This window comes from Pelophylax lessonae (assembly GCF_965119305.1).
Source record: "Pelophylax lessonae genome assembly, chromosome: 5".
Classification (NCBI taxonomy): Eukaryota; Metazoa; Chordata; class Amphibia; order Anura; family Ranidae; genus Pelophylax; species Pelophylax lessonae.
This window is the reverse complement of record NC_138772.1, coordinates 328,252,582-328,278,874: the sequence shown is the minus strand read 5'-3', so window position 1 is coordinate 328,278,874 and position 26,293 is coordinate 328,252,582. Positions and strand designations below refer to the sequence as shown.

At 42.0% G+C, this 26,293-nt stretch overlaps 1 protein-coding gene across 1 annotated transcript; it reads right to left on the bottom strand.

The window, feature by feature from the left end:
- Window positions 1–322: 322 nt before the first annotated feature.
- Window positions 323–26,293, bottom strand: SNRNP48 (small nuclear ribonucleoprotein U11/U12 subunit 48; the record flags this gene model as incomplete). Its single annotated transcript, XM_082258958.1, has 9 exons — window positions 26,143–26,293; window positions 19,086–19,193; window positions 16,703–16,763; window positions 14,336–14,416; window positions 7,824–8,006; window positions 7,552–7,673; window positions 6,025–6,131; window positions 5,002–5,157; window positions 323–368 (listed from the first exon to the last, which is right to left on the bottom strand). Exons 1-9 carry the CDS (start codon window positions 26,275–26,277, stop codon window positions 323–325), a joined length of 999 nt encoding a protein of 332 aa, XP_082115084.1. The 5' UTR covers window positions 26,278–26,293.

The following is a 26,293-nucleotide window of genomic DNA, read 5'->3' as shown; positions in this document are numbered from 1 at the left end:
TAGTCAGTATGTTCTTCTGGGTGCTGGTCTTTGGCTGTCTTCATTGGCTGGCGCAGGATGACGTCACTGCAGCACATACTTTTTTTGGGGGTGGGTCCATTGGCACCATAATACATAGTAACCTGGTGCCAGGTGGACCAACATGGTGCCAAGTAACTCGTAACATGGTCCTAAAAGTTGGACTTGGCCTTTAAAATAATTTAATTTTACAAAAATGCATTACCATTTTATATATTTAAAAATGGTACCCAAGTATATATTTTAATGTGAGCTTGAAAAAAATCAAGTGGTTTCTTTAGTTTAGTAGCATAATTATGGAAGTTTATGGTGTAACTGCATTCTCAGGTGAGTGTGAGCGTTGGTAGTAACTATAGAAAGCAATACCACAAAACACAACAAAGTTTGATAAATTTAAATTTATGTAAAGGAAAAAAAAAAAATGAAGGAGACATGTGCATGTTAAATACGTAATGAGAGGGGAGATCAAAAAAAGCACAGAAAAAGAGCAAGAGAGTCTAGTCACTGTCCTTTCTTCTTTTATGGCTGTGGCGACGGTCTTCATTCCTAAAATTAAAATGGACAGCTTTAGTTTTAACATCTCAGCCTTATTTATTAAAAAAAAAAAAAAAAAAAGACAGGCAAGAGATTGCGTTGGTCAACTCTAAAACCACCACCATCCATCACAGAAGAAATTGGCTGCACTGCTCATAAAAAGCATATTAAACACTGCAATATAAGAAAACATAGAACTCCACTCTAAAATACGGTACATACCACTAGTTTTTTTTCTGAACAAAAAACCCCCAAAAATGTACAGCTCTGATCAGAGCCGCTATACTAACGATCCGACATTAGTACAGCGATCTCACCTGCTGTTCTTGTGTGTTTTAAAAGGGGGACGGCCGTTAGCTGAGAAAGTTGATCAGGAGCTGGTCGGCTGCTAGTTTTCCAGCATGTTTGTCCAACAGAAGCCGGCCAGACCACCTGCCTTACATACAGGGTGAATGTCGGTCAGTTTTTATTCAACCGGCCCACGCCACCCCAACATTGGGCCGTGTGTGCAGGGCTTAACTCCTAACAATGTAACTCAAAGAACCCCTCTGAGATGTAAATACCAGCTAAAGTTGGTGTATATACCAAACAAGCGCATGAAGGACTTAATTGCACTTGTAAACATCACAAGGTGCTCTGCAAGGACACCTATCTAGGGAGAACCCAGCTTCTTCAGTTTAAATTTAACACATATGCATATACAAGTAATACCAAGAGAGTGATCACAAGGGAAAAAAAAAAAAAACAAAATACACAAATGATGATTAGTGAACCCACAACCTATCATAAAACTATGAACATCCTAACCAATATTGTGCAATTGTTGCAACTAACTTTGGTTAACCATCCTTAAAGTTATTCTATAAAAAAAGGCAGAAGGTTTTTTTTACCTTAATGCACTCCATGCAAAAAGTCTTCTGGGTGCAGCGCCTTCCCCTCAGACCCCCCCCCCCCCTTTTGTACTTACCTGAAACCCATTTTGATCCAGAGATGTGCAGGAAAGCAGCAGCTCCCCCCCAGTCGTCCCCCCTCAATTAGATCACATAGCAAATGGAGCCATTGGCTCTTGCCGCTATCAAAGCTAGTGAGCCAATGAGGAGAGAGCAGGGCCAAGCCAAGCTGTGTGTGAATGGAAGATATCCATTAACCGGAGCATGAATGGGGAGCTAGACAACTAGAGTACCCCCAAAGCAAGAGGCTTGCTATTGGGGGCACTCAGCGAAGGGGGGGGGGGGTAGGAAGAACCGCCGTCAGTGGTCCCAAAAAGAAAAGGATCGGGGCTGCTCTGTGCAAAACCAAAGCATTGTATAGAGCAGGTAAATATAACATTTTTTTTTTTCTTTTTTTTTTAATTAAACACCATTAGAATCACTTTGAAAATGTCCATACATATACATTGATGCTATTCGGTATTGAGGAGATATTTAATTATTAATAGAGGGTTTTACATGAGAGGAGCGTCTGATTTCTTCTGATGGGAGTGTGGTAGTTTCATATTTAGTAATTTCCTGGTCATTATACAGTGTGCTGTGGTTCTAGTTTGGGTTGAAGCAGTATTCAACCCAAAATCAAAAATGTAAGTTGCAGCTTACAAGTTGCTGCATTTGTTTTTATTTAGGCTCCTTTCCCTTTATTTTTACCAGGCGATCTGGCCAGGGAGTCTGTTTTTCAAATTCCTTTAGTGGCATTGAACAAACTGGATTGAGACAAACCACTGACAGGGGGCCTTACAATGGTCAACCCCCCACCCCCCCCTTTAGAAAAAAAAAGTAATTCTAGTAAAGATGAGCAGCGAGCTTTGTTAATCTATGCAACGTATGGGTGATATTGTCTTTGTTTACTGTTTTGGCAAATGACAGAAATCAATAGCTGAAAATCAATCAATCTTCCCAGCTCCCATCACACCATCTTTTTGGCCCAGACTGTTAAGTAACAGCAAGTGCACTTCAATGTAAACACTGTTCACAACAGCACATAAAGTATTTGAAAGAGGGACCCCTGCTGCAGAAGTCCATGACATGTCTATGCCATGATTTGTGTCCAAATAAAGTGCAACCACCACAATCTTTTAGACAAAAATGGGAAAGGGTCTGAATCCCTCAAGTTTTTATTGCTGTGTCCACCTGAAAAAAAAACGTACCTCACTTCCAGTCCCTAAAGACAGGGAATGAAGGCAAGACAGTTTGTTCAAGTGAATAACCTGCTTTCTCCTTGTATTTAATTTTGTTGTTTCTCTACTTTATTAGAGAACTTTTTGGATCCAGCTTTTGCAATAAAAAAAAAAAAAAAATCACACGCAGACAGCAATAAAATCTTGACAGATTAACCCTTCATACCTTCCTTAACCATTTTTCACTTGTCCATTGACAAAAGGCTTTTTTGACATGGACTCTTTATCCTCCTAGTCGCCTGGTGGTCCATCTTTATTACTTTCAAAGTCAGACCCAGGACAAACGTACAGTGAATAAATATATGAATGTGAAAAAAAATTCTGGTGTATAAACCACCTATTTACAACATTTAGAACAAAGTGTAGCTCTCTCCTTCAATAAAGTGCATTCAAATTATATTGCATAAATAATTATCTGAACACAGTGTAAAAATCTATAATACATTTACGTATGTCCATCTTTTCTTTCAAATATACAATATATACAGTCCATAAATAACTAACTCAATATCCCATACACCAAAAGCTCTTCAATAAATTGCCTCTGATCACCACAGTGCCCTTCACCCCACCTATGGGTGTCTTCTGACCTGCTTCAATGGACCTAATTAAAACGTAGGTCTATATGGGCTTTGCAGTGTTTTAAGTGGCACCACCCCAACTGACTGTACATTCCAAATCAGAAGCTCTCAGCTGGTGTTTATTATATAGTATAGGATGCAAGAGGAAAGAACCATAGTGCCAATCGATAATAAAAAGTATTTCCATAAAAAAATCCACTCACATTTCAGAAGTAAAAAACGAGCATTTCATAATGCAATCCGCAAACACAGCTCCACCTAGTCCCAGCCCGATTACTTCACCGCCCACCTCAGGCATTGCGCCCGATGGGCTCTCTCAAAGGTTCAGACTAGTAGACTGCATCATGCTTCCTATTTTTATGCAGCCTGGTTCCCATGGTAACTGCCAAAACAGCCACCGCCATGATACCGGAGCCTCACAAATCTTAATAAAGTTGATAAAAGCTATCCAGGCAGACCATACACCTATATTTAAAATATTCTACAAGCTGATAACCTTACTGCTAATTTCTAAAATGCAGAGTCTGTATCCATATGTGAGCCATCTCTACACCATTGAACTTCCTCTATCACCTGCTCTGTATACATATTATGTGTACTAACCCCATCTAGTGGTTACATAAATAATAGCGTATAGCCCCATGTACTCCATATATACACCTCACATAGCTTCTAAATGAAGCATAAAAAAATAATGAAATAAAATCCAAATCACCCTTTAAATACATGTATCGCCACCATTGGATTCTTCTACTCCTAAACTGTGTATATACAAAATATTACGCCAATACTGACATATTAAAATATTTTAAGAGGAACAAATAATAGTTACTCCAAACTGATCTATGAATTGCTAATAAAACAGTTCAAATCAAATTATATGTTAAGCCCTCCAGGGGGTAAGTATTTTTGTTTTATGGACCCACCAGGATTCGCTCTGGCTAAGTTTTAACACCCTATATGTCTTTTCATCATCCAGAATTCTCCCCATCTCCTTAATTTGCGATTCCACCATTTTTAATTTGGTCTAATTTAATCAGAAAACTGGAGCATTTCAACCCCCTTGCTGTTAAAAGGTCAACCATTCCTCATATGATTCCCCATCAATCTTTTTCACGGACAATGAATCATTTATTTATGCCATTGGCTCTTGCTGCTGTCAATCAAATGTAGTGAAGGGGAAGTGGGGGGGGGGGGGGGGGGGCAGGCCCAAGTCCTGTTGTGTAAGTCTATGGAGCGTGGCTCCATGGACACAGGTCGGGAGCGAGCACGCACCGCGTGTCCCCATAACAAACGGCTTGCTATGGGGTTAGAAAAAGAAGAGGAGCAGACAAGAAAGTTTCCGGGAACCAGAGAAGAGGAGGATCAGGGCCACCTCTGTGCAATACCACTTCACAGAGCAGGGGAGTATAACCTATTTTAATAAAAAAAATTCTGACTTTGGTAACACTTTCATTTTGTGGTTTTGTCTGTTGCCCCCAAGTTAAAAGCAATGATACAATCAAACATGCAAATCAATTAGAATATATAACTGTTAAGCACTCATGCATTAATCCTGAGAGAGTTGTATTAGTGACCTAATGCAGACCTTGGCTCCTAAACCCTGCACCTTTTCCCCATTTAGGTTAGTATTGTACACTTAGTATTGTGCTGTATATTAGTGAAAAAAAAAAAAAAAAAACCAAACACACAACTTGCCTGTCTTTTTTAGGTCTAAATCCCCTTTCCCTTTCTCTGCTTCGACGTTTGCGTGGACTTCTGCTGCGTGCTTTCCTACGACCAGATCGATGCCTGTCTCTTAGACTTCCTAAAGACTGTCTGGACTCAGCAGATGGAGATCTTTGCTGCTCCTTTCTGTGTATAAAATGTTAAAAGGATTATCAGGTTATCACAACAGAATGTTATTACAACAGGAAATTTTATAGTAGGAAAACTATTAAAGTGATACTAAAACACACATTGCCCCTTCTTTTTCTATATGTGGATGATGGCACTGTAATTATTTTTAATTTTAAGAAAATCCAAGTATCTTATTTTCCTAATCGATATACAGCTGTCACATGACCCAGATCTTCCCCAGCCTATTTGCAGGGAAACAGTGGCAGGAGGCTAGTCCTCAGCTGCTGGTCATGTATTTCAATAAAAAAATAAATAAATATATATATATATATATATATATATATATATATATATATATATATATATATATATATATATATATATATTTTCAAAACTGTATTTTCTTTGGGCAACAACATGTGGGCGGATTCCTGCCAGTCACAGGCCAAGACATCCCGCTCCAACCTGTGTCTAAGAACATTGAGGTGAAGCCACTGTCAATCAAGATTTAATATCCCACCTCCATTGGGTTTAGCCAGAAAGTTGGCATGGAGGAGGGAGATAGGTAGTGGGCTATCATTTAACACTGTGTATACATCCACATGTGTGACTCTATAGTCACATGGGCTGCTAAAATGTGATAGAATAACACACTTGTGCACTAGCTGCCAACACTGCTCTGCAAAATCCCCAACTGCAGTGGGGAAATGGACAGGAGGAGGGGGGGGGGGGGTGACAGAACTGCAGGTCTTTTGCAGAATACAGAAAATGAATCCCAAAATGACTGAAGGAGTATCAATACAGCATTTGAACGTTTTTCAAATTTCAACCATTTAGAATTGAGATGATCTTGTTATATGGGCAGATAGCCTTCAGGTTTACCTATTAATTGAGGTAGAAGAAATAGAGGAGCTAGCATCATCATGCATTTCATCACGCCAACTGCTGCTCAGCTCTTCCATATGAACACTGATGACATCTCGTATTATCTGAAGAAAAAAAAACAACGTAGCAGTGCATAAAATGAAGGGACACACACTTTAAGGAAAGGCACCAGTACAGGGATTTAAAAAAAATGAAATACCCAGATATACAAAACCGACACCTGTGTGGTGCGATTTGAGCCCATACAAAATTTATAGGCTCAAAGCTCACTGCAAAGAATCGATTGTGATTTGACCAGGAGTGCGGTGCAATTCCTGTCTGAATTATGTGTGGTTTCCCGCACCACTCCTGTGTGAACCCAGGCTTGTCATACTGACTTCCACCTGGGTTCACACAAGAGCAGTGCGGGAAACAGCATGGGATTCAGACAGGAATCGCACTGCACTCTTGTTCAAACCCATGCAATTCTTTGTAGTGCAATTTGAGCCCATTCATTTTGTATAGGCTCAAATCGTACCTGCAAAAGTTTATCAATAATTGGTATCGGCTAGTACTTGAGCACAAGAATCGGTACTCGTACTCACCAGTAACAACTATCGGTGCAATCCTACTAACTACTAGCCAGATTTGTAATTCCCTTATTGTAACCCCCCTTGTTCCTTTTCTATTTCCCAAATGTCTGTACAATCTCCTCAAACTAATGCATTATCTTACGCCTTCAACATTCAAATTGTTCACCTATTGTGCTAATGATGGATACCAGCCTAGCAGTCAGTTACTGGTTACATCTACCCTAAACCAACATTTTACTGTTCATTATTGCTGGAAAGTTTATCCCCTTGGTGCCGGATGTCGGGAGGTCAGGAAGGGTGATCATGTGATCGCCAGGATGGGCAGCCACATTTTTTAAAAGCTCCCGATTACAAGTAGCAATCTTTAGCTTTCCGTTAGACGACGATAAACGTCCCAGGAGCGCGCTCTCAGCACAGCTGTATTTACATTATTGGACGTAAATATGCGGCCACTCGGTGCCAAGTCTCACCCGCTGAGAGGCCGCATATTTGTGTGCGGCCAGCGCCAAAGGGTTAATTACCCAACTGTTGTGTACATTACAGGGGAAACTGAGGGTGTTACAGTATCTTGAATACTTTTGAATGTTTAACAGATAATTTGGGAAGTTCAGCTACAAAAATAACTTCTTTTATGGCCTTGAGGAAAGGTAGAAATTGGGTAGAGATGGTCTTTGAGGAATTCCTAAAAAGAATTCTCAAACTACAAATAAAACTACACAACCATGGTCACATAAGTTTGTGTTGTAAAAAGTCTGCTTACAGAGATCATTAATTTAAGCTTAAATTTATAGACGCGTGAATAAGGCAGAGCAGTGTCTCATCCCTAATTAGACATCCATGTGTACCTGAAGTCAGATAAACCAGAGTGCTCTGGGATTTCCTTAGTGTGTATTACCTTTTTATAATGTAAAAGATTTGCCCCAAAACCATTATGGTTTAAACAAAGTATTACCTCAGTGTAGGATTTCTTTGTTATGTGAACATTCTTAGCCCTGTAAGATTGTCGTCTCCTTTTGTAGTCCCTCATTTCTGCCATGATTTCAAGATGGGACTTTGGACTCTTCTGGTCATCATCTTTGCAGAAAATACAGGCATGGATACCAGTTACATTTAACAGGAATAAAGGTTTTTTTTTTTTTTTTACTAAAACAAACATTTCAGACAAAATGAATTCAGAGTGGCTTAAATAAAAGCAACCAAACAGTAAGGAAAATAAATCTGTACCTTGTTTGATCTTGGCAGTTAAATCCTCAAACAGATCTGCTTCATTCATCTCAGAACCAGATCTATGCGCTTTTGCCTTTTGTATAACATAGTCATAGATGGCAAGGCGATCGGCAGACGTTAAATCACAGATTGCATGCTTGTGATTCAGAGGAACTTCAACAGGGGAAGATGAATATACACCTAAAGTACAAAAGATCCATTTATATATATATATACACTCAAGCATACTGTATGGTTTTATATGAATAAATTACAAATGAAAGGCCTGTAAAATCAAAACCAACAAAGTTGTATCACACATACTAGGAAAAGCTTGAATATGTATTTCTAAAGGGTTTCAAAATAGCAGAAAAACTGGATTTTTGTAAGAACTTACTGTAAAAATCCTTTTCGCTGGAGTCCATTGACAGACGCAGCTCTTATGCTTCTTACTCCTGCAAGGGGGCAGCATAACCCTATGGTATAAGAAGCATAAGAGCTGCGTCTGTCAATGGACTCCAGAGAAGAGGCAGTACTTATGCTTATACCATAGGATTATGCTGCTCCCTACAGGAGTAAGAAGCATAAGGGCTGCGTCTGTCAATAGATGATAGAGAAACACCAATGTTGCATTTCCCATACACTTCTCTATGGGTGTTTGGAGACCTTTGCGCATAATGTTTTGGGAAGATACATCACTACTGTTCTCCAGAGAAGGCCAAAACCAGAGCATAAAAGTGCACACTCTGCTGATATAGATTAGATGTCAACTTTTAAAAAATGATTGGCTGAACCCTCTACCTAGATCTTATATCTATAGACAAAAGTTCAGAATTCACTACTGACAACCTGAAATCCCTGAATAAATAAGACTTTGAAAACGCACGGCTTAGCTTGGGAAAACGAAACCAATAATGTACTAAAATCACATTTTGGAAGTCACCACTATAAATCTGTTTATGGAAAGAAAAAGAAACAAGTGCGCTATCAAAATTTTAAAAAGTGTGACATATGCGATACGTGACACACCCTATAATAATCACATTACCTTTGGAAAGACATAAAACTCTTACTCCATTCTAAAAATATTCATACTGTGGCAAATAAAATAGTGACACATATATAGGTAATACAGTGAAAACATACAGCCCTTATGCACACAGGGCGTCAGAAAAAACGAGCTGCAGAGCCACTTCTAACGCCAGGAAAAAGCAGCTGTAAAAACGTGCTTTTAGTAGCTTTTTCCATTTGCGTTATTGCACGTTTGGCCACGTCGCTTTTAGCAGCGTTTTTTCTGCCTCCATTTAAAATCAATGGTTCCCTATGGGAGCCTATTGATTTGAATGGAAGGCGCACCGCAAGTCGGATCAGGATGATGCGACTTGCGCTGTGAGAATCTTGAGGGGGAACTCCACGACAAAATGGGGAAAAAAAATGGCTTGGGGTTCCCCCCCAGGTTCCAAACCAGGCCCATCGGGTCTGGTATGGAATTTGAGGGTAGCCCCAAAAAAACAGCGTGGGGTCCCCCCCAAAATCCATACCAAACCCTTATCCGAGCATGCAGCCCGGGAAAGGGAGGGGACGAGCGAGCGGCCCCACCCCCCCGGACCATACCAGGCCACACGCCCTCAACATGGGAGGGGGGTGTGGGTGCTTTGGGGCAGGGGGGGCTCTGCACCCCCCCACCCCAAAGCACCTTATCCCCATGTTGATGAGGACAAGGGCCTCTTCCCGACAACCCTGGCTGGTGGTTGTGGGGGTCTGCGGGCAGGGGGCTCATCGGAATCTGGAAGCCCCATTTAACAAGGGGCCCCCCAGATCCCAGACCCCCTCCCTATGTGAATGGGTATTGGGTACATTGTACCCCTACCCATTCACACCATAAAAGGCAGTGTATGTAAAATAATGACAGGAGACGTTTTGAAAAGTTTATTAAAAATCTTCATCCGGTCTTCTCCGCTCTGGTCTTCTCCTCTCGCTCTTCTGGTCTTCTGCCCTCCGCTCTTCTGCCCCCTCTTGTCTTCTTCCTTCGGTCCTCCTCCGATGCTGTCCCGGTCTCTGCAGCTTATTATATAGTCATTAGGGGCTGGCCTCCCGGTGACGTCACCGGGAGGCCCCGCCCCCTTATGTCACCGACGACGTCCAGAGGAGGCAAAAGAGCAGAAGACCAGAGCAGAGAAGACCAGAGCGGAGAAGACCAGATGAAGATTTTTAATAAACTTTTCAAAACGTCTCCTGTCATTATTTACATACACTGCCTGGTGTGAATGGGTAGGGGTACAATGGGAGAACTATTCCCATTTGTTATATATATTTAAATTCTCACTTTATATTCTAACTAATTTATTATACCTCACTAGCTGGGGTTTCCTTATTAATGATATATCACTAAGATTTTACGTACCATTAGGTGCTGCGTTTTTTTTTTGGCATTTACAGATTGTTTTAGGGGTTTGTATACCTACCCACTACCAGCTGCCTCATACATCTTTAGCACTGACTTTATGCGTTTATGGTGCACCTCTCTACCTCAACCAATCAGATGAAGCCTTGTATTCATTTAGAAAATACAAATCTTCCTGTGAATGGCTGAGCAACTCAGCCCGAATCAATTTTGTTACAGGTATTGGATGGGAAGTCCCCATCCCACTGCCAGAACACAGCACATACAGTACAGTTCATGCAGTGCTGACAACTGCTGCATGTGTTAAAGGAAATGGTTAAAAAAAAAAAAAGAAGAAGAATGGAGTTAGGCTTTAAAGTCCTGGAGACCCACTTTAAAGCCCAACAAGGGATCACAAACATTGCAGGTCCTCTCAGAATCTCTTCATCAGACATATGGGATGTATTCAAAAGTATGCTTACTGGAAAAAATTATGTTGATGTCAAACATCAATTTGTTAATTTCTTTCACAAAGCATTTTTTTTTTTAAATGCAGTACAAAAATGACAATAGAAGAAAATAGTGAATATCTTTACAAATAAAAAAAGCAGTATACCAAAAAAGAAACCGTACAGATGAATAAATGAAATGATATAAACAATTTCTAAATTGTGGTTGGAAAATAGAAGGGTAATCGGAATGGGGAAATACCCCTCTCAGCTCTTTTTAGAATGGATTACCTATATGCCCTTCACAATGAATCAAGGAAATGCCAAACTCGTATACATGCACACAGGGACCATGTGCACCACTAACTCTACTCCATGGATCTTCAAACTTCAGCCCCCCAACTAGGGCAGAACTAAGTGTCCCCTGAGGCATTGTAAAACTGACATTCGCAGACATTACTAGACATGAAGGGAACCGTAAGTTTGGTGACATGTGTCACGCCATCTAATATTTCATCTTTTTGCCCATCTTAAGAGTGTTAGATGTTTGATTTTTTTTTGTTACGGAGAATGTAAAAAAAAAAAAAAAAAATTAACAGGGATAATGGGACCCCCTTAAGAATAAAAGAGGTTTGTAGGCTTGGAAACTTAAGAGCAGCGATCTGGTCACTGAAATTAGGCGTGCAAGAAGCCGTCAGGTAGCATTCCCTTACCTTTTCAGATATGCACCACTGGTATAATGTAGGGGGTCACTTGCTCAGTATCTTTCACAGAATGCTTAGCATTCTTCTAAAAAATGCAGGGCGTTCTCTGACTGGATGAGGTATAGAGATGGGGAAATAACACAGTCTCCACCTAATCTAATAGGGGACTCTCTTTGCATAAGTCAGTCATGATGATGCACTGTAGAAGGAACATACACAGCATACCTTCCAATCATACACAATGCCCCGAGAGAAGGTACAAAATACTGGGTGTCCATTTAGAAAAATCAGTCAATTCACATATTAACCCCTTAGAATTAGACAAATACTGAAATGTTGATCTTCGTTTCTCTCACAAATAAAGACAAATCCAGGCCAATTCATTGCAACCATGGTCACGTTTTTTTTTTTTTAATAAAAAAGGCAGGTCATTTTAAAAGGATATCACTTGAAAAAGGATACTGCACATAAGCACAGTGGTTCTGTGTAATATCAAGATTTATCCCGACCTATACTCACCACTGCTGTGAAAAGGAAGAGAGAATCAACAGAGATATTGTTTAAATGAAAATAAAAAGGATTAACCAAACACTTTCACCGCTTATAAATTACCCATAGAAAATTTAAATAAGCCTATCCTTTACCATATAATTCAACTCAATTACTTATGCCCCATACACACGTGCAGATTATCTGCAGACTTTTGTCTGCAGACTTACCTTTTCTATGTAGTACAAGGGCCTGCCGGATTGCATACAAATTGAAAGTGTTTAGGTTTGACCTCATATTATATGGTTTTGGTAAGTCTGCAGACAAAAGTCTGCAGATAATCTGCACGTGTGTATGGGGCATTAGATATTTCTGTATGTCCTGGATTCATTAGAGTGATGTATCATTTAGTCTTTGCATGGCAGAATAAGCATACAACTTTAACTTACTCCAAGTATAAGCACCTACTGTAATCTCCCTTAATAGCATTTAGTAGTCTGCTATGGTTGCACTTTCAAGTCTCACAATAGGATATCCAAAAAGTGTTTAGACTAGCTCTAAATATGTATGAGACACACCAGTTCCATCTAGTGGTTGGACTGTGTATTGTAGCTTACTGAAGACTGTAAGCAGAAATAGACTTCAATTCAAAGGATGGTTTTATTGAGAAGAGTAAAACGGGTTGCCAATGCAGAACTCCAGAAAATTAGAGCCGTCTGCCTATCATACTGATCCAGTGGTTTCAATACTTTCCTAATGTCTGACTTAGGCTGGCCATACACTATACAATTTTCTTATTCAATTTCCTTTAGATTTACCTAAAACTATGTAGTGCAAGGGCCTGCCTGACTGCATACAAATTGAAAGTGTTTAGGTTTGACCCTATATTACATGGTTTTGGTAAATCTAAAGGAAAGTTGAACAAGAAAATTGTATAGTGTATAGCCAGCCTTAGAGCAAGAACACAGGAGTGCTTACTTCATCTTCAGTTACTAAACACTTGTTCCAGGTGAATTCAAATGCCAGATCAGAGTGACAATAAGTTGATCGAAGTTTTAGCCACAAGCAAAGCTACACTTTGATTTGTAGAAAAGAAAAAAAAAAAAAAAATCATCCATAGGCTGGAAATAACTCATTTGGTTCGCCGATCTGTGCCATTTCATGTGCGGCTTGCTGACATCTGTGTGCCTTAATTTACGTAGATGCCATTTACACAGATGTCAACACAAGTCGCACATGAAGAATTGCAGGAAATTTTTACTGAGTCGCAGCAATTTGAACAGTTCCTTTACCGCACATTGGGTGCGACTTGTCATGTGACTTTGAACTGTCTAGTACCACGACAAGTTGCACAGGCGTAAACCAGGGCTAATTGACATTAAGCCCTGGTTCACCCTGAAAGCAGCTTTGAAACTGCACCAATTCAAAGCCGCATGTCAGTGTGATTTGGCTGACATCTGTGCAACTTCATGCACAGATGTATATGCACGTCGCACCTGAAATCGCAAAAAATAGTGCAGGAACTTTTTTCAAATCTGTGAGGCGCTGCAAAGTCGGCGTTGCACCGATTTGAACATTTCCAGTGCCAACAATAGGGTGCGACTTGGTATGCATGACAAGTCGCACTGGTGTGAACAGGGGCTAAAGGGAGTATGCTACTCCCTCCCCTTCCTCCAACAATGCATCCCTGAGGGCAGGCACTTAGCACTGTGTATGCTCTGACCAAGGTAATGTTGAGCTAATATGGAGCCGCTATTTCTTTTTTCCAAGACAGGTATACAACAGAGGTGTGAAGGGAAGGCAAGTATTAGCAAATAGGCAGAGGTCAGCTAAATGAACCAGTTAATTTGCCCCCATTTCAAATTCGATTTTTTTTTTGCATTTATAGTGTAAGGCTCGGATGTGGGAGTATCTTCCCCTTTTACAACAACAAGCAATAATACATTATATAATATTGTGCAGCAAAACGAGTGAGACTATGTCAATAGTACAACCTATAAGCCCCTAATTCCTAAAAGTGAAGTGAGAAAATACTTTTTGGGGTTTAAAAGCACCACCATTCAATACTTTTACTTTGTTCATCAGCACCATGAAGACAACTGTATTTTGTGACTTTTGCATTTTATTTTTTTTTTATTTCACATTTTCTTAATATGTGTGTATTCACGTGTCTTGGGAAGGTTAGGAAGTAATTTCTAACTTCACAGTTAAGATTTTGGGGCTTATAGGTCGTAATATTGAGATAGGTAGTCTCACTCTTAGAGCTGAACATTTAATGTGTTTTCTGTACTGGATTATAATGAAAGTTTCTATATGTGTTCAGCAGCTTAAAATAGAAAATACTTTTGGAGTTTTCACTGCGCAGTCTTTTTTCATTATAGTTTCCTTCAATCTATAAGCAATAATTAATTCATTCTGCGTGTTAGGCAGCTGTGTTTAAAATTGTGAATGTTTTGTTTACTTCTGAAGTTCTAATGGAATGTATTGTGTTACTGTTTCACTTACTTTTCTCCCATAAGCCATCTTCACTCGTATTAGGTGCAGCTGCTTTAGCTTGTGTGATTACCTCGAACTGTCTAGTTTTATCTGTTGAAGTGAAGCACATAATATGAAGTCAATGCACTCAACAAACTTCTTGGTCAGCAGTACTATATATATATATTTTTTTTTAAAAAGCACATTATACCAATACCCATGTCTAGAACCTATATGGGGTGCAATCACATAACGGATGACCACTCGCAAACAAGACGGCAGCCAAGCAAACCAGTTGCTTTGCCCTGGATTTATATTGAAACTGAATCAAAACACATTTCAGCCTCCCCCTCAACAGTTGCATACTTGCAGGTATCCAATGTCCGCAGCCTCCTGTATTTCTGGACATCCACCCACAAGTCCTCTCTCACCTAGCTGCACCAGTGCAGTAAAGCACCAGACGTCTACAGGGGTCATATGCTTCTGACTCCTGGCTAGAAGCCTATGGAGATGTACTGTGCAGGTGCGACCAGAAGAGCCTTTTTCCACTGGATGTAAAAATAAAAAAAAATAAAATAAAAAAGTACACCATCTGCAGCCATCGGATATTGGTAAATATGCATCTGCAGGGGCTGGAGGATCTTATTGTTTAGGTCAAGACAAAGAGGCCAAAGGAATATATGTATGCACTTTTTATTTAACCACTTCAAAAGTCAGCACTCTAACCCCCTTCCTGCAAAGGCCAGATATCAGATTTCAGCACTGTTGCGCTTTGAATAACAATTGCGCGGTCATGCAACACTGCACCCAAATTAAATTGTTATTTTTTGGGAGATAGAGCTTACTTTTGGCGGTGATCATCACTGGGTTTTTTTTTTCCCCAAACATGAAAATAAGCACCAAAAATGTTGAAAAAAAAAAAAATTTCTTAGCTTCTGCTATAAAATTTTGCACATAAGTAATAATAATAATAATAATAATAATAATAATAATAATTCGTTTCTTCTTCACACTGATGTGCGCTGATGAGTCTGCACTGATGGGCACTAATGAGGCAGCACTGACAAGTCTACACTATTAATTAGGGCACTGTTAATCAGTGTAAACGACGTACTCACTGTGCCCCATCAGACCTGCAGGTTTCTGGCTCTACTTTCCTCACACAGACAGTGTGAGAAAAAGAATGTCGACAACTGGTATATTTGTTTACATGTGACATGTGTAATTGGACACAGCTGACCACATGGTAAAGGGCAGCTGTGAGTGGCCCTTTACTGTGATCAGCTTTTCAAAGGACACAGCGGTCATACAGCGCGCCACAGGGGGGCGTGCAGTGGGAGGACGTCAATGGACATCCTCCCAGACTTGAAAAACAGCTACAGCGTGCCTATCCAACTACAGCGCAGTCGGGAAAAAGTTAAAGAAAGATGGGGACTGACAACTTAAATAACTTATTAGTGAATAAAAGGTTAAGGCTCCATTCACACTAAGGCGACTTGTCAGGCGATTTGTCAGCCTGACAAGTCGCGCTCCCTCGCAGTCCATTGACTGCTACAGGACCCGTTCTAATAGGAGCGACACAAATCACTCCGACTTAGAAAAAGGGTCCTGCACTACTTCGGCGCGACCTCGGAGCGACTTGCATAGACATTCGTTATATGAAGTCCGTGCAAGTCGCGCCGAAGTCGCGGTGCACGGGACTTCACAAGTCGCCCCCGAAGTAGTACAGAGTCGTGCCGCGGTAGTGTGAATGCGGGCTAAGAAGACAGGTATGGAACTACAAAAACAAGTTTAAACAATGTGAAATAAAAAAAAAAAAATGTAAATAATGTGCCTCAACCATAGTACAGGAAACTGCAGAACTGCTATAGAGAATACTTCTATCAGTTGCTATGCCTATGCCCTGTGGCTGAGGTTTGACAATCACATGGGTGACTGACCAGAATTACACTTTTTTTGGACAAGATAAAAGTTCAGTGTGTATGTAAAAGTGTATGTGGCCGCTTTGCTGGAGTAACATTTAAAGAAAAAAAAATACAGCAGCTGCGTTGTACGAGGACCTACAGTACTAAATACAAATAGTTTAGGGAGGCATTCACAGTAAAAAGCTGGTGGTAAACCTGCAATAGTTTTTAAAATTCTGAAAAGCCACTTCTGCAACATTCTAATGCAAGCCCACGTGACAGACATAGCATCCAAATCAAATCAATGACTGCCACTGCAGGGTAGCAGAAGGGTAGTCAGGAACAATGGTCAAAAACACACACCCCCCCTCCCAGAATGGTAAGTGGACAATACAGCAGCAAACTTATATCATATGTTTATTCACCCTGCGGTCTCCTTTTGCCATAGAGAAAATTGTATAAACATACAACCTGAGAATTACATTATACGTACCTAGAACAATGCTGGGTTTGTTTTCTTCTTCATAGAAAAACTTAGGGTCATAAGCCTCTGTCTGCAAAATAAAAAAAAATTAAAACAAAAAGTTACTTTGTGCAACATGGTAAGCAAGAAAAATCAAAAGCATACAGAACCCTTGCACACATGGCATCTAACTGCTGTGCACCTGGGAGGCACAGGTGCCACATCCAACCCCACATCAGAATCCATCACAGGATGCATCCGAAAGTACCTAGCAGTACTTACGTTAAAGGTTCTATATGTTCAAGGATGAATACCAGGAATGCAGTGTTCAGTCCCATCCTGCTGTTCCTGTGCCTCCCAGGATCACTAAAATGCCAGAAGGCACACAGCAGCTAGATGCCCCCCACCGCCCCCATGTGCAAGAACCCTTAGTAAAAACGTTCTTGTTGGTGTAAAAACGATGTAAAGATTGCCAGGCCGATTTGAAACCACTCACTCGGCCAATGTAAGCATCCTTACGTGCGTGGCGTCGGCCTACCATACCTCAGGATCATCTCGACATCCTCCCAACTACACAACTTCTGGTGAACTTACTAACTAGGTTCATTCCCAACCTCCCCTTAGGACTCCTCCACAAGATGAACTTACGAGACATTTTTCCACAAGGGGTCTCTGCTCCCCAGCTCTGACCTAATACAAACCTACAACCTCATCGTACGATACTATCACCCGCATACTCCACTTCTTGACTGACCATCCCCTTAAAGACCGGACCGCTGACAGAAAGATCTCGGCACATTTCCCAGATCCTCTGCCTAATCCTATTGGGGTCTCATTTTACCACGACATCTTACTGGGCAACAACACATTTCTTAAAACACGCCTTATGTTTAAGTGGGAAATCCCTACACCATTACCCAGTGGCAAACGGTGCTTCGAACCATACACAAATACTCGCATTGTGCTACCCACTGGGAAATGGCAATGAAAAATCACAAACAGATGGTATTACACCCCCTATAGATTGGCGGGTTTCTCCGCTAAATACTCCCCCCACTGCTGTCGCGAATGCGGCCACAAAGGAACTTTACTACATATCTTGTGGGATTGTCCCTCATTAACAGGTGTATGGAATAATATTTTCCGCTTCATAGCATCGCACACTGAATGCATCATTACCCCTAATCCAGCATTAGCCATACTACATCTGGGCATTGAGAATTGTCTCCACCGTTTCCACCCATGGATCTCTCATGTTTTCTTGGCAGCCCGCATGCTAATATTGAGGAAATGGAAAACCACTACATCTTTGACCATGCCTGAAGTCATATCACTGTTAAAAGCGAATTACCAATTTGAAAAATCACTGGCCATTAACTCTCTCTCCCTGAGGAAATGTACCACTCAATTGACTCAGACTGATTAGCCTTTCCCCATTACTGTCATGACATGCTTGAATCCCCTTGTGTGGGTTGGAGACCCAATAGGGAGACTCACGCAATGGGATTCCTCAAGGCACAGAAGGGCTTGAGACTACACGAGAACAGGATATAATGCAACTTGTATTGTGTATCTTGCACTCTGTAATATTAACAGGTCTTGCTTGGACTCCCTACACCCTATGCATTGTTTGAACTATAAATGTGTCTTTGTTCTTTCGCTTATCACGAGCATGGAGGTAGCTCTTGTTACTTCCACAATGGACGATTCTTATCCACACTCTTGAATACCAATAACTGTTGTGCTGGGTTGACGGATACCCTTTGTTTTGTTACGTTATTACCCCACTATTTTTTTTTTGCCATGTTCTTAGGCTGCATTCACACTTGAGCGTAGCGTTATTGCACGTTTTTTTACAGCGATTTTACCGCGATTTTCAGGCGTTTTTGGAGGCAGGCATTGACATCTATCAAAAACGCTGGTAATCAGCCCAAAAAGAAGCTCATGTACTTTTTTCAGCTACAGGCGTTTTGCAACACGCTCAGATGTGAACAGGGGCCATTTAAATGAATGGGGTTTTACTTGTTGGGCGTTTGGGAACGTTTTTTTTTTTTGCGTTTTTGGAGCTGAAAAACGCTCAAAAACACCCAGGTGTGAATGGAGCCTTACTATGTACACTTGTTACGGATTTCTGTTGCTTGTTATCTCTTCAGAAACATAATAAAAAATATACTTAAAAAAAAAAAAAAAAAAAAAAAAAGATTGCCAGGCCTACACGTATATTCTCTGCCAGTAAAATGACTGTGCATTTTAATTTCTCTACTGTGAGCAAAAGCTATTTCAAGTGAGAACGTGAGTACAGGAGGAAAAAAATGTCATCATCGCAATAGCAATGATGTCACACGCTGTACTTCTGTTGCGTACTGATTATAGATCAATGTATAATGTACAACATATGTTTCTTTAGCGTTACCTCTTCTTTACTGTAGCCCAGCTTTCGTAGTCTGCATACACTGACATGCTTTTCCAGAGAAGATATAGGCATCCTGTGATGAGAGTCGTAGGGACAGATTGCGGTCTCCTAGCAGAAAGAATAGAGTGCAAGGTTAGCAAAAGTGCTAATAGAAAAAAAACACTTGTTTGAAAGGCTGCTAAAAATCAGTAAAAATACAACTTTCACCCAAGTCCTGACTAGAGCTGCACGATTAATCGTTAAAAAAACCTGATCTAGATTCAATCCCCCTCACGTCTTAATCTGGCATTTCCATCCACCTTTTATGTAAAAAGTGTAGAGCAGTTCTCTGCTCACAGCTGTCAAAAAAAAAAAAAAGCAGCCAGCAATGTGTAACATTGCTCAGCGCTGAGATAAAAAGAAACATTGTATCATTTGGTTCTTTTAGAGGTCTAGGGGATGAACTTCGGTCTGCAAATGAGGTCAGTCCAACCACTTAAAGACTAAGGCAGGCCATACACGATGCAAATTTCAAACGATCCGTCGATCGATAAACTAAAGCGGCGCACGTGTACAATCAATGTGATTTGAAAATCGTACTTCCAAACACTATTTTTTCTGCCAGTATGGGAAGTGATGCAATGTTGTTTTGACCTTTTAACCACACCTCTACTGGACACAAGCCCCACTGTACTGTGTTTTAGGTGAAATACAACTCCCCCATTAATGATACAAAATTTGGACAATTTTCGCAAAAAAACCCAACATGTTGGGTCAATTTTGGCTGTCGTACGAAAAAATATCAATTTTACGTTCGATTTGGATTTCTGTTCGTAATTGGCATCGTGTTTGGCCTGCCTAAGCCTTTTTCTGACACTAGCTGCTTACAAGTTAAAATTTGTATTTTTTTATATTCGGATCGCATATCGGCGCCGATATGGCCATTATAGCTGGATTGGGGGGGGGGGGGGGGGATGGAAATCGGTAACATTGACCGATCCGGTTTTTGCTTAGTAACGGCTCAGCCATCCCTTACTTGGTGCAATAGTAGTATGGGATGGGAGCCGCTACTTCCTGTATAGTCCCAGGTCACAGGCGGAGTGATATCAGATGCACTCCGCCTGTGAATGGAGGAACCGTACACATGAAGCAGCGGCTTTGCTCTGTACTGCAGCCGCTTGCTTTGTGTGTAGCTCCGGATCGGTTCCGGTATCGGCAATTTCACAACGCCAGATATCGGTATCGGGTCCAAAAAAGGTCGGTTCTGTGCATCCCTACTTAGAACCCCCAAACATTTATATATATATTTTTAGCAGAGGCCCTACTGAATAAAATGGCAGCTGTTGCAATATTTTATGTTACACTGTATGTATTTGCATAGCGGTCTTTCAAACCCAATTTTTGGGGCAAAAAAATACAGTTTAATAATTTTAAAAAACGAAAAACAGTAAAGTTAACCTAATTTTTTTGTATAATGTGAAAGATGATGTTGCGCTGACAATCATGATCTTTATTCTAAGCAAAAAACAAAAGTGAATCTCATTTTATCCAGAATCGTGCAGCTCCAGTCCTGATATGCTATGTTTCTGTACCTGTAGATGTTCCATATATTTTTGGATTTCAACAATGAAAACTGGTTACTAGTTTTTTTTTAGTTCAAGTCACGGAGATGACTGATGACTATCTGATTATATTCAGCAGTAGGGGTGCAGAGGTAGGCTCATAAAGACTATACTGAACACAACTGACAACACACAAGAATCCCACACAGAGCCTGAACCCAAAAAATAGATGTCCTACTACTGACCTAACAGAGTTGTCACAAAAATGACGGAATAGCTCAAGACAACATCCAAAATTGTGTAAATTATTGGTCAGACCAATTTGGAAACAAAGCTGGTTGAAATTTCCATAAAACTATTTGTCCAGCACAGATGTTGATTTCAGCACCTGTCAAATCTATTTGTATGCTGAGCAGGTCATTCAAATAAGTTTCAATAGAAGCAGACAGCAAAGCCTGGTACACACTGAGTTTGTTTTCCCCTTCAACCCAGGGGGTTAAACGAAAAAAAATAAAATAAAAACTGTCATCTCTCAAAGGAAATCCACCAGAAGAGATATCCCCATTAGAAGGATTGTACAGAGATATCCTGCATATGTACCTGCAGTGCCAGCAAACTAGTGGTGCATGGCCTATAGCAGTGCCATGATATAAAATGGCTCATTGGAGGATTCTCCTTATCTTCCTCTTCCAGTGAGAATTGTAAAATTGTGTTTTTTTTTTCCCAATCACTTTGTCCTAGGGACAGCGATCAGCAGGACAAATGGAGAGAGGGAACACAACAATAAACACCTCTTAGGCTCCATGTACACGGGACGTTAGAAAAAAACGTCCTGCAAAGCTATTTCTGACGCCGGGAAAAAGCAGCTGTTAAACGTGCTTTCAGTAGCTTTTTCCATTTGCGTTATTGCACGTTTGGCCACGTTGCTTTTAGCAGCGTTTTTCTGCCTCCATTCAAAATCAATGGTTCCCTATGGGAGCCTATTGATTTGAATGGAAGTCGCACCGCAAGTCGGATCAGACTTGCGATGCGACCTGCACTGTGAGAATCTTGAGGGGGAACTCCACGCCAAAAATGGGAAAAAAAACTGCGTGGGGTTCCCCCCCAGGTTCCAAACCAGGCCCTTCGGGTCCGGTATGGAATTTGAGGGTTGCCCCACGCCGAAAAAACGGCGTGGGGTCCCCCCCAAAATCCATACCAGACCCTTATCCGAGCATGCAGCTCGGCAGGCCAGGAAAAGGGGAGGGGACGAGCCAGCGGCCCCACCCCCCCTGGACCACACCAGGCCACATGCCCTCAACATGGGGGGGTGTTGGTGCTTTGGGGCAGGGGGAGCTCTGCACCCCCCACCTCAAAGCACCTTGCCCCCATGTTGATGAGGACAAGGGCCTCATCCCCACAACCCTGGCCGGTGGTTGTGGGGGTCTGCGGGCAGGGGGCTCATCGGGATCTGGAAGCCCCCTTTAACAAGGGGGCCCCCCAGATCCCGGACCCCCTCCCTATGTGAATGGGTATGGGGTACACTGTACCCCTACTCATTCACCACATAAAAGGCAGTGTATGGAAATGACAGGAGACGTTTTGGAAAGTTTATTAAAAATCTTCATCCGGCTCTTCTTGTCTTCTCCTCTCCGGGGTCTTCTGCTCTTTTGCTGTCCGCTCTTGTCTTCTCCTCTCTGGGGTCTTCTGCTGTCCGCCCTTCTTGTGTTCTTCTCTCCGGGGTCTTCTGCTCTTTGCTGTCCGCCCTTCTTGTGTTCTTCTCTCCGGGGTCTTCTGCTCTTTTGCTGTCCCCTCTTCTGCTGTCCTCTCTTCTCCTCTCCGGTCTTGTGCTCTTTTGCCGTCGGCTGTTGGCTCTTCTTCCTCCGGTCCTCCGACGACGACGTCTCCGGTGATTATGCCGGTCTCTGCAGCTTATTATGTAGCCATTAGGGGCGTGGCCCCGATGACGTCATCGAGAGGCCCCGCCCCCTCATGTCACAGATGACGTAATCTGTGACATGAGGGGGGCGGGGCCTCCCGATTACGTCATCGGGCCACGCCCCCAATGGCTATATAATAAGCTGCAGAGACCAGCATAATCACCAAAGACGTCGTCGGAGGAGGACCGGAGGAAGAGGAGCCGACAGCAAAAGAGCACAAGACTGGAGAGGAGAAGAAAAGAAGAGAGGACAGCAGAAGAGGGGACAGCAAAAGAGCAGAAGACCCCGGAGAGAAGAACACAAGAAGGGCGGACAGCAGAAGACCCCAGAGAGGAGAAGACAAGAAGAGCGGACAGCAAAAGAGCAGAAGACCCCGGAGAGGAGAAGACAAGAAGAGCCGGATGAAGATTTTTAATAAACTTTCCAAAACGTCTCCTGTCGTTATTTCCATACACTGCCTTTTATGTGGTGAATGAGTAGGGGTACAGTGTACCCCATACCCATTCACATAGGGAGGGGGTCCGGGATCTGGGGGGCCCCCTTGTTAAAGGGGGCTTCCAGATTCCGATGAGCCCCCTGCCCGCAGACCCCCACAACCACCAGCCAGGGTTGTGGGGATGAGGCCCTTGTCCTCATCAACATAGGGGCAAGGTGCTTTGAGGTGGGGGGGGGCAGAGGTCCCCCTGCCCCAAAGCACCAACACCCCCCCATATTGAGAGCATGTGGCCTGGCGTGGTCCAGGGGGGTGGGGCCGCTGGCTTGTCCCCTCCCCTTTCCTGGCCTGCCGGGCTGCATGCTCGGATAAGGGTCTGGTATGGATTTTGGGGGTAGCCCCACGCCGAAAAAATTCCATACCGGACCCGAAGGGCCTGGTTTGGAACCTGGGGGGGAACCCCACGCAGTTTTTTTCCCATTTTTGGCGTGGAGTTCCCCCTCAAGATTCTCACAGTGCAGGTAGCGCCGCAAGTCGGATCCGACTTGCGGTGCGACTTCCATTCAAATCAATAGGCTCCCATAGGGAACCATTGATTTTGAATGGAAGAAAAAAAAAAACGTATAACGTGGCTGAACGTAGGTTCATCACGTTCAGTCACGTTTGACCGCGTTTCTGCGTTTGAAACGCCGGGAAACACACGTTCGAACGCAAATAATTGCGTTCTAAAATAAGTCCCTGAACGCAACTGCCTGCAAATGACTGTAAACGACCATGTATATATGGACAGATAAGATAGCATGGAGCTGCGTTCAGGGGCTTCTGAAAAAAACGCCCAACTGCTCCGAAACGGCCATTTCCAGCGTCCCGTGTACATGGAGCCTTAGAGGTTTTAACTGTACCAAACAGGAAATAATTGTCCCAGGGATACATTTTAAAGCCAAACTGAAGGATCAGTTTGAATCAGTAAAATACATTCCAGGTGCATCAAAACCATGACATGCAAAGTTTGCAGTTTTTCTTTAACCGCTTCAACCCCGGAACTTTTCCCCCCTTAATGACCAGGCCATTTTTTGCGATTCGGCACTGCGTTATTTTAACTGACAATTGCGCGGTCGTGCGATGCTGTACCCAAATAAAATTGATGTCCTTTTTTCCCCACAAATAGAGATTTCTTTTGGTGGTATTTGATCACCTGTGCGATTTTTATTTTTTGCTCTTCAAACAAAAAAACAAATTCTGAAAATAAAAAATAATTTGTACTTTCTGCTATAGAATATTCCCAATAAAAAAAAATTGGCATGCCCCCACTAGCGGTCCTGCGAAGCGACGTACAGGTATGTCATTTCGTGGGACAGAGCTGACCTGCTACTGCAAACTTACAGCGGCAGGTCAGCAAGCGGTTAATGTGAGATCTGGGGTCAAAAAGATCTCACATCTACACGAAAAAAAAAAAAAAAAAAAAAAGGGGGCCCTTTAAGGCCATTTGGAGGACGCAAGGTATAATGTTGCACTGGTACTCCAAGGCCATAGAGTCGAGTGGGGGCCAGCTTTACCTCACTCGACTTGCTGCCTGGCACATGGACAAACCAAATCATTTTCCCCACTACCGGCGGCTACAGAAAGCAGGCGAAAACTACCAGAAGGGGGCAGATTTCCTGCCGGCCATAAAAGTGATCCTGCGGCAAATCCGCCACTGGGACCACTTTTATGTGAAAGAGGACTGCAAGAAAATACTGGGGTTATGGCATCTATCTGCTGCCATAACACCGGTATTTAACATCAAAGTACCAATGTAAAACTGAGGAGGGCGGTCCGGAAGTGGTTAAGACTAGGGATCGACCGATTATTGGCAAAGCCGATATATCAAGAGCCGATATGCACTTTTCCTGATATATTGGAATCGGCCCCTGAGGTTACCATTATTGCGGATATTTCGGGAAAGTCCTTGTACCGGAGTGATGCCTGCAGCTAGAGGCATCACCCCAGTACCGGCGTCCATAATGACAACCGATGAGGCTGAAAAGCCGCTCAGCTGCCATTACAAGGAGTGGGAGGGAACGCCCCCCTCCGCATTCCGTGGCTCGCCCGGGTCTCCCGTCCCACCAGGAGACCGGCCAACCAGCCTGCATGGCCGCTGAAGACCCGATCAAAGCCGCATTTGGCTCTGATCGGGTCTCCGTGCAAAAACCCGGAAGTGATGTCATGAGGGACATCACTCCTGGGTACTGTCTGGTGCCAGATTTAAAAAAAAGACAGCATTCAAAACAGCCAAACTTGGTGTTTTGAATGCTTTTAAGTGCAGAGGAGGGGTTTGGGGTCTATAAGACCCCCAGATCACTCCACAAGAGTACCTGTCAAATAAAAAAAAAAAAAAATGAAAATGTACAAAAATAATCGGCCAATACCGATATGTATTGACCAAAATATCGGTATCAGCAACGAAAAAACGATATTGATCACTAGTTAAGACTAAGCCTTTTTCTGACACTTGTTTCTTACAAGGTAAAATCAGTATTTTTTGCTAGAAAATTACTTAGAATCCCCAAAACATATATATATATATATATATATATATATATATATATATATATATATATATATATATATATATATATAGAGAGAATAAAAAATGCCAGTCGTTGCAATATTTTATGTCACACTGTAGTAGCGCAGCGGTCTTTCAAACGCAGTTTTTTGGAAAAATACACTTTAATGAACTAAAAAAATAAACTAAAAACAGTAAAGTTAGCACAATTTTTTTGTAGAATGTGAAAATGTGAAAGATGATGTTACGCCGAGAATCGTGACCTTTATCCTAAGCAAAAAAAAAAAAAAAAAAAATTTTTGATTCTCAATTTGTCCAGAATCGTGCAGCTGTAACATATAGGTACGTGATTTTGCTTGTAGGAGCCGCCACCCCTTTTAATATAGTTAAAAAAAAAATAAAAAAGTGATGGAAATACCACCAAAAGAAAGCTCTAGACATGAGTGAGTAAAAACTATCCGGAGTTGAAGTGGTTACAGACTGGAAATGTGTATCTGACTTTAGTGCAATCCTCATCAGTGGCTCTTGTACACAGGCATGGTACATTGGCACAGCTAGGTGTCCATGAAAAGATAATACGGTGCCAGCTATGTGTGCTCTCCCCCTTTTTTCTCACCTGCTCCTCTCCCTGGCAGCTCTGCTTCCACCCCAGTTCCCGCAGCAGATCGTACAGACGGCTCTGACATCGCTCCGTGTATTCCTTCAGCTCCTGCACCAAAGGCTGACGGCTATCAGCGCTCAGGGTCTCCATGTTCCCATCTACCAGC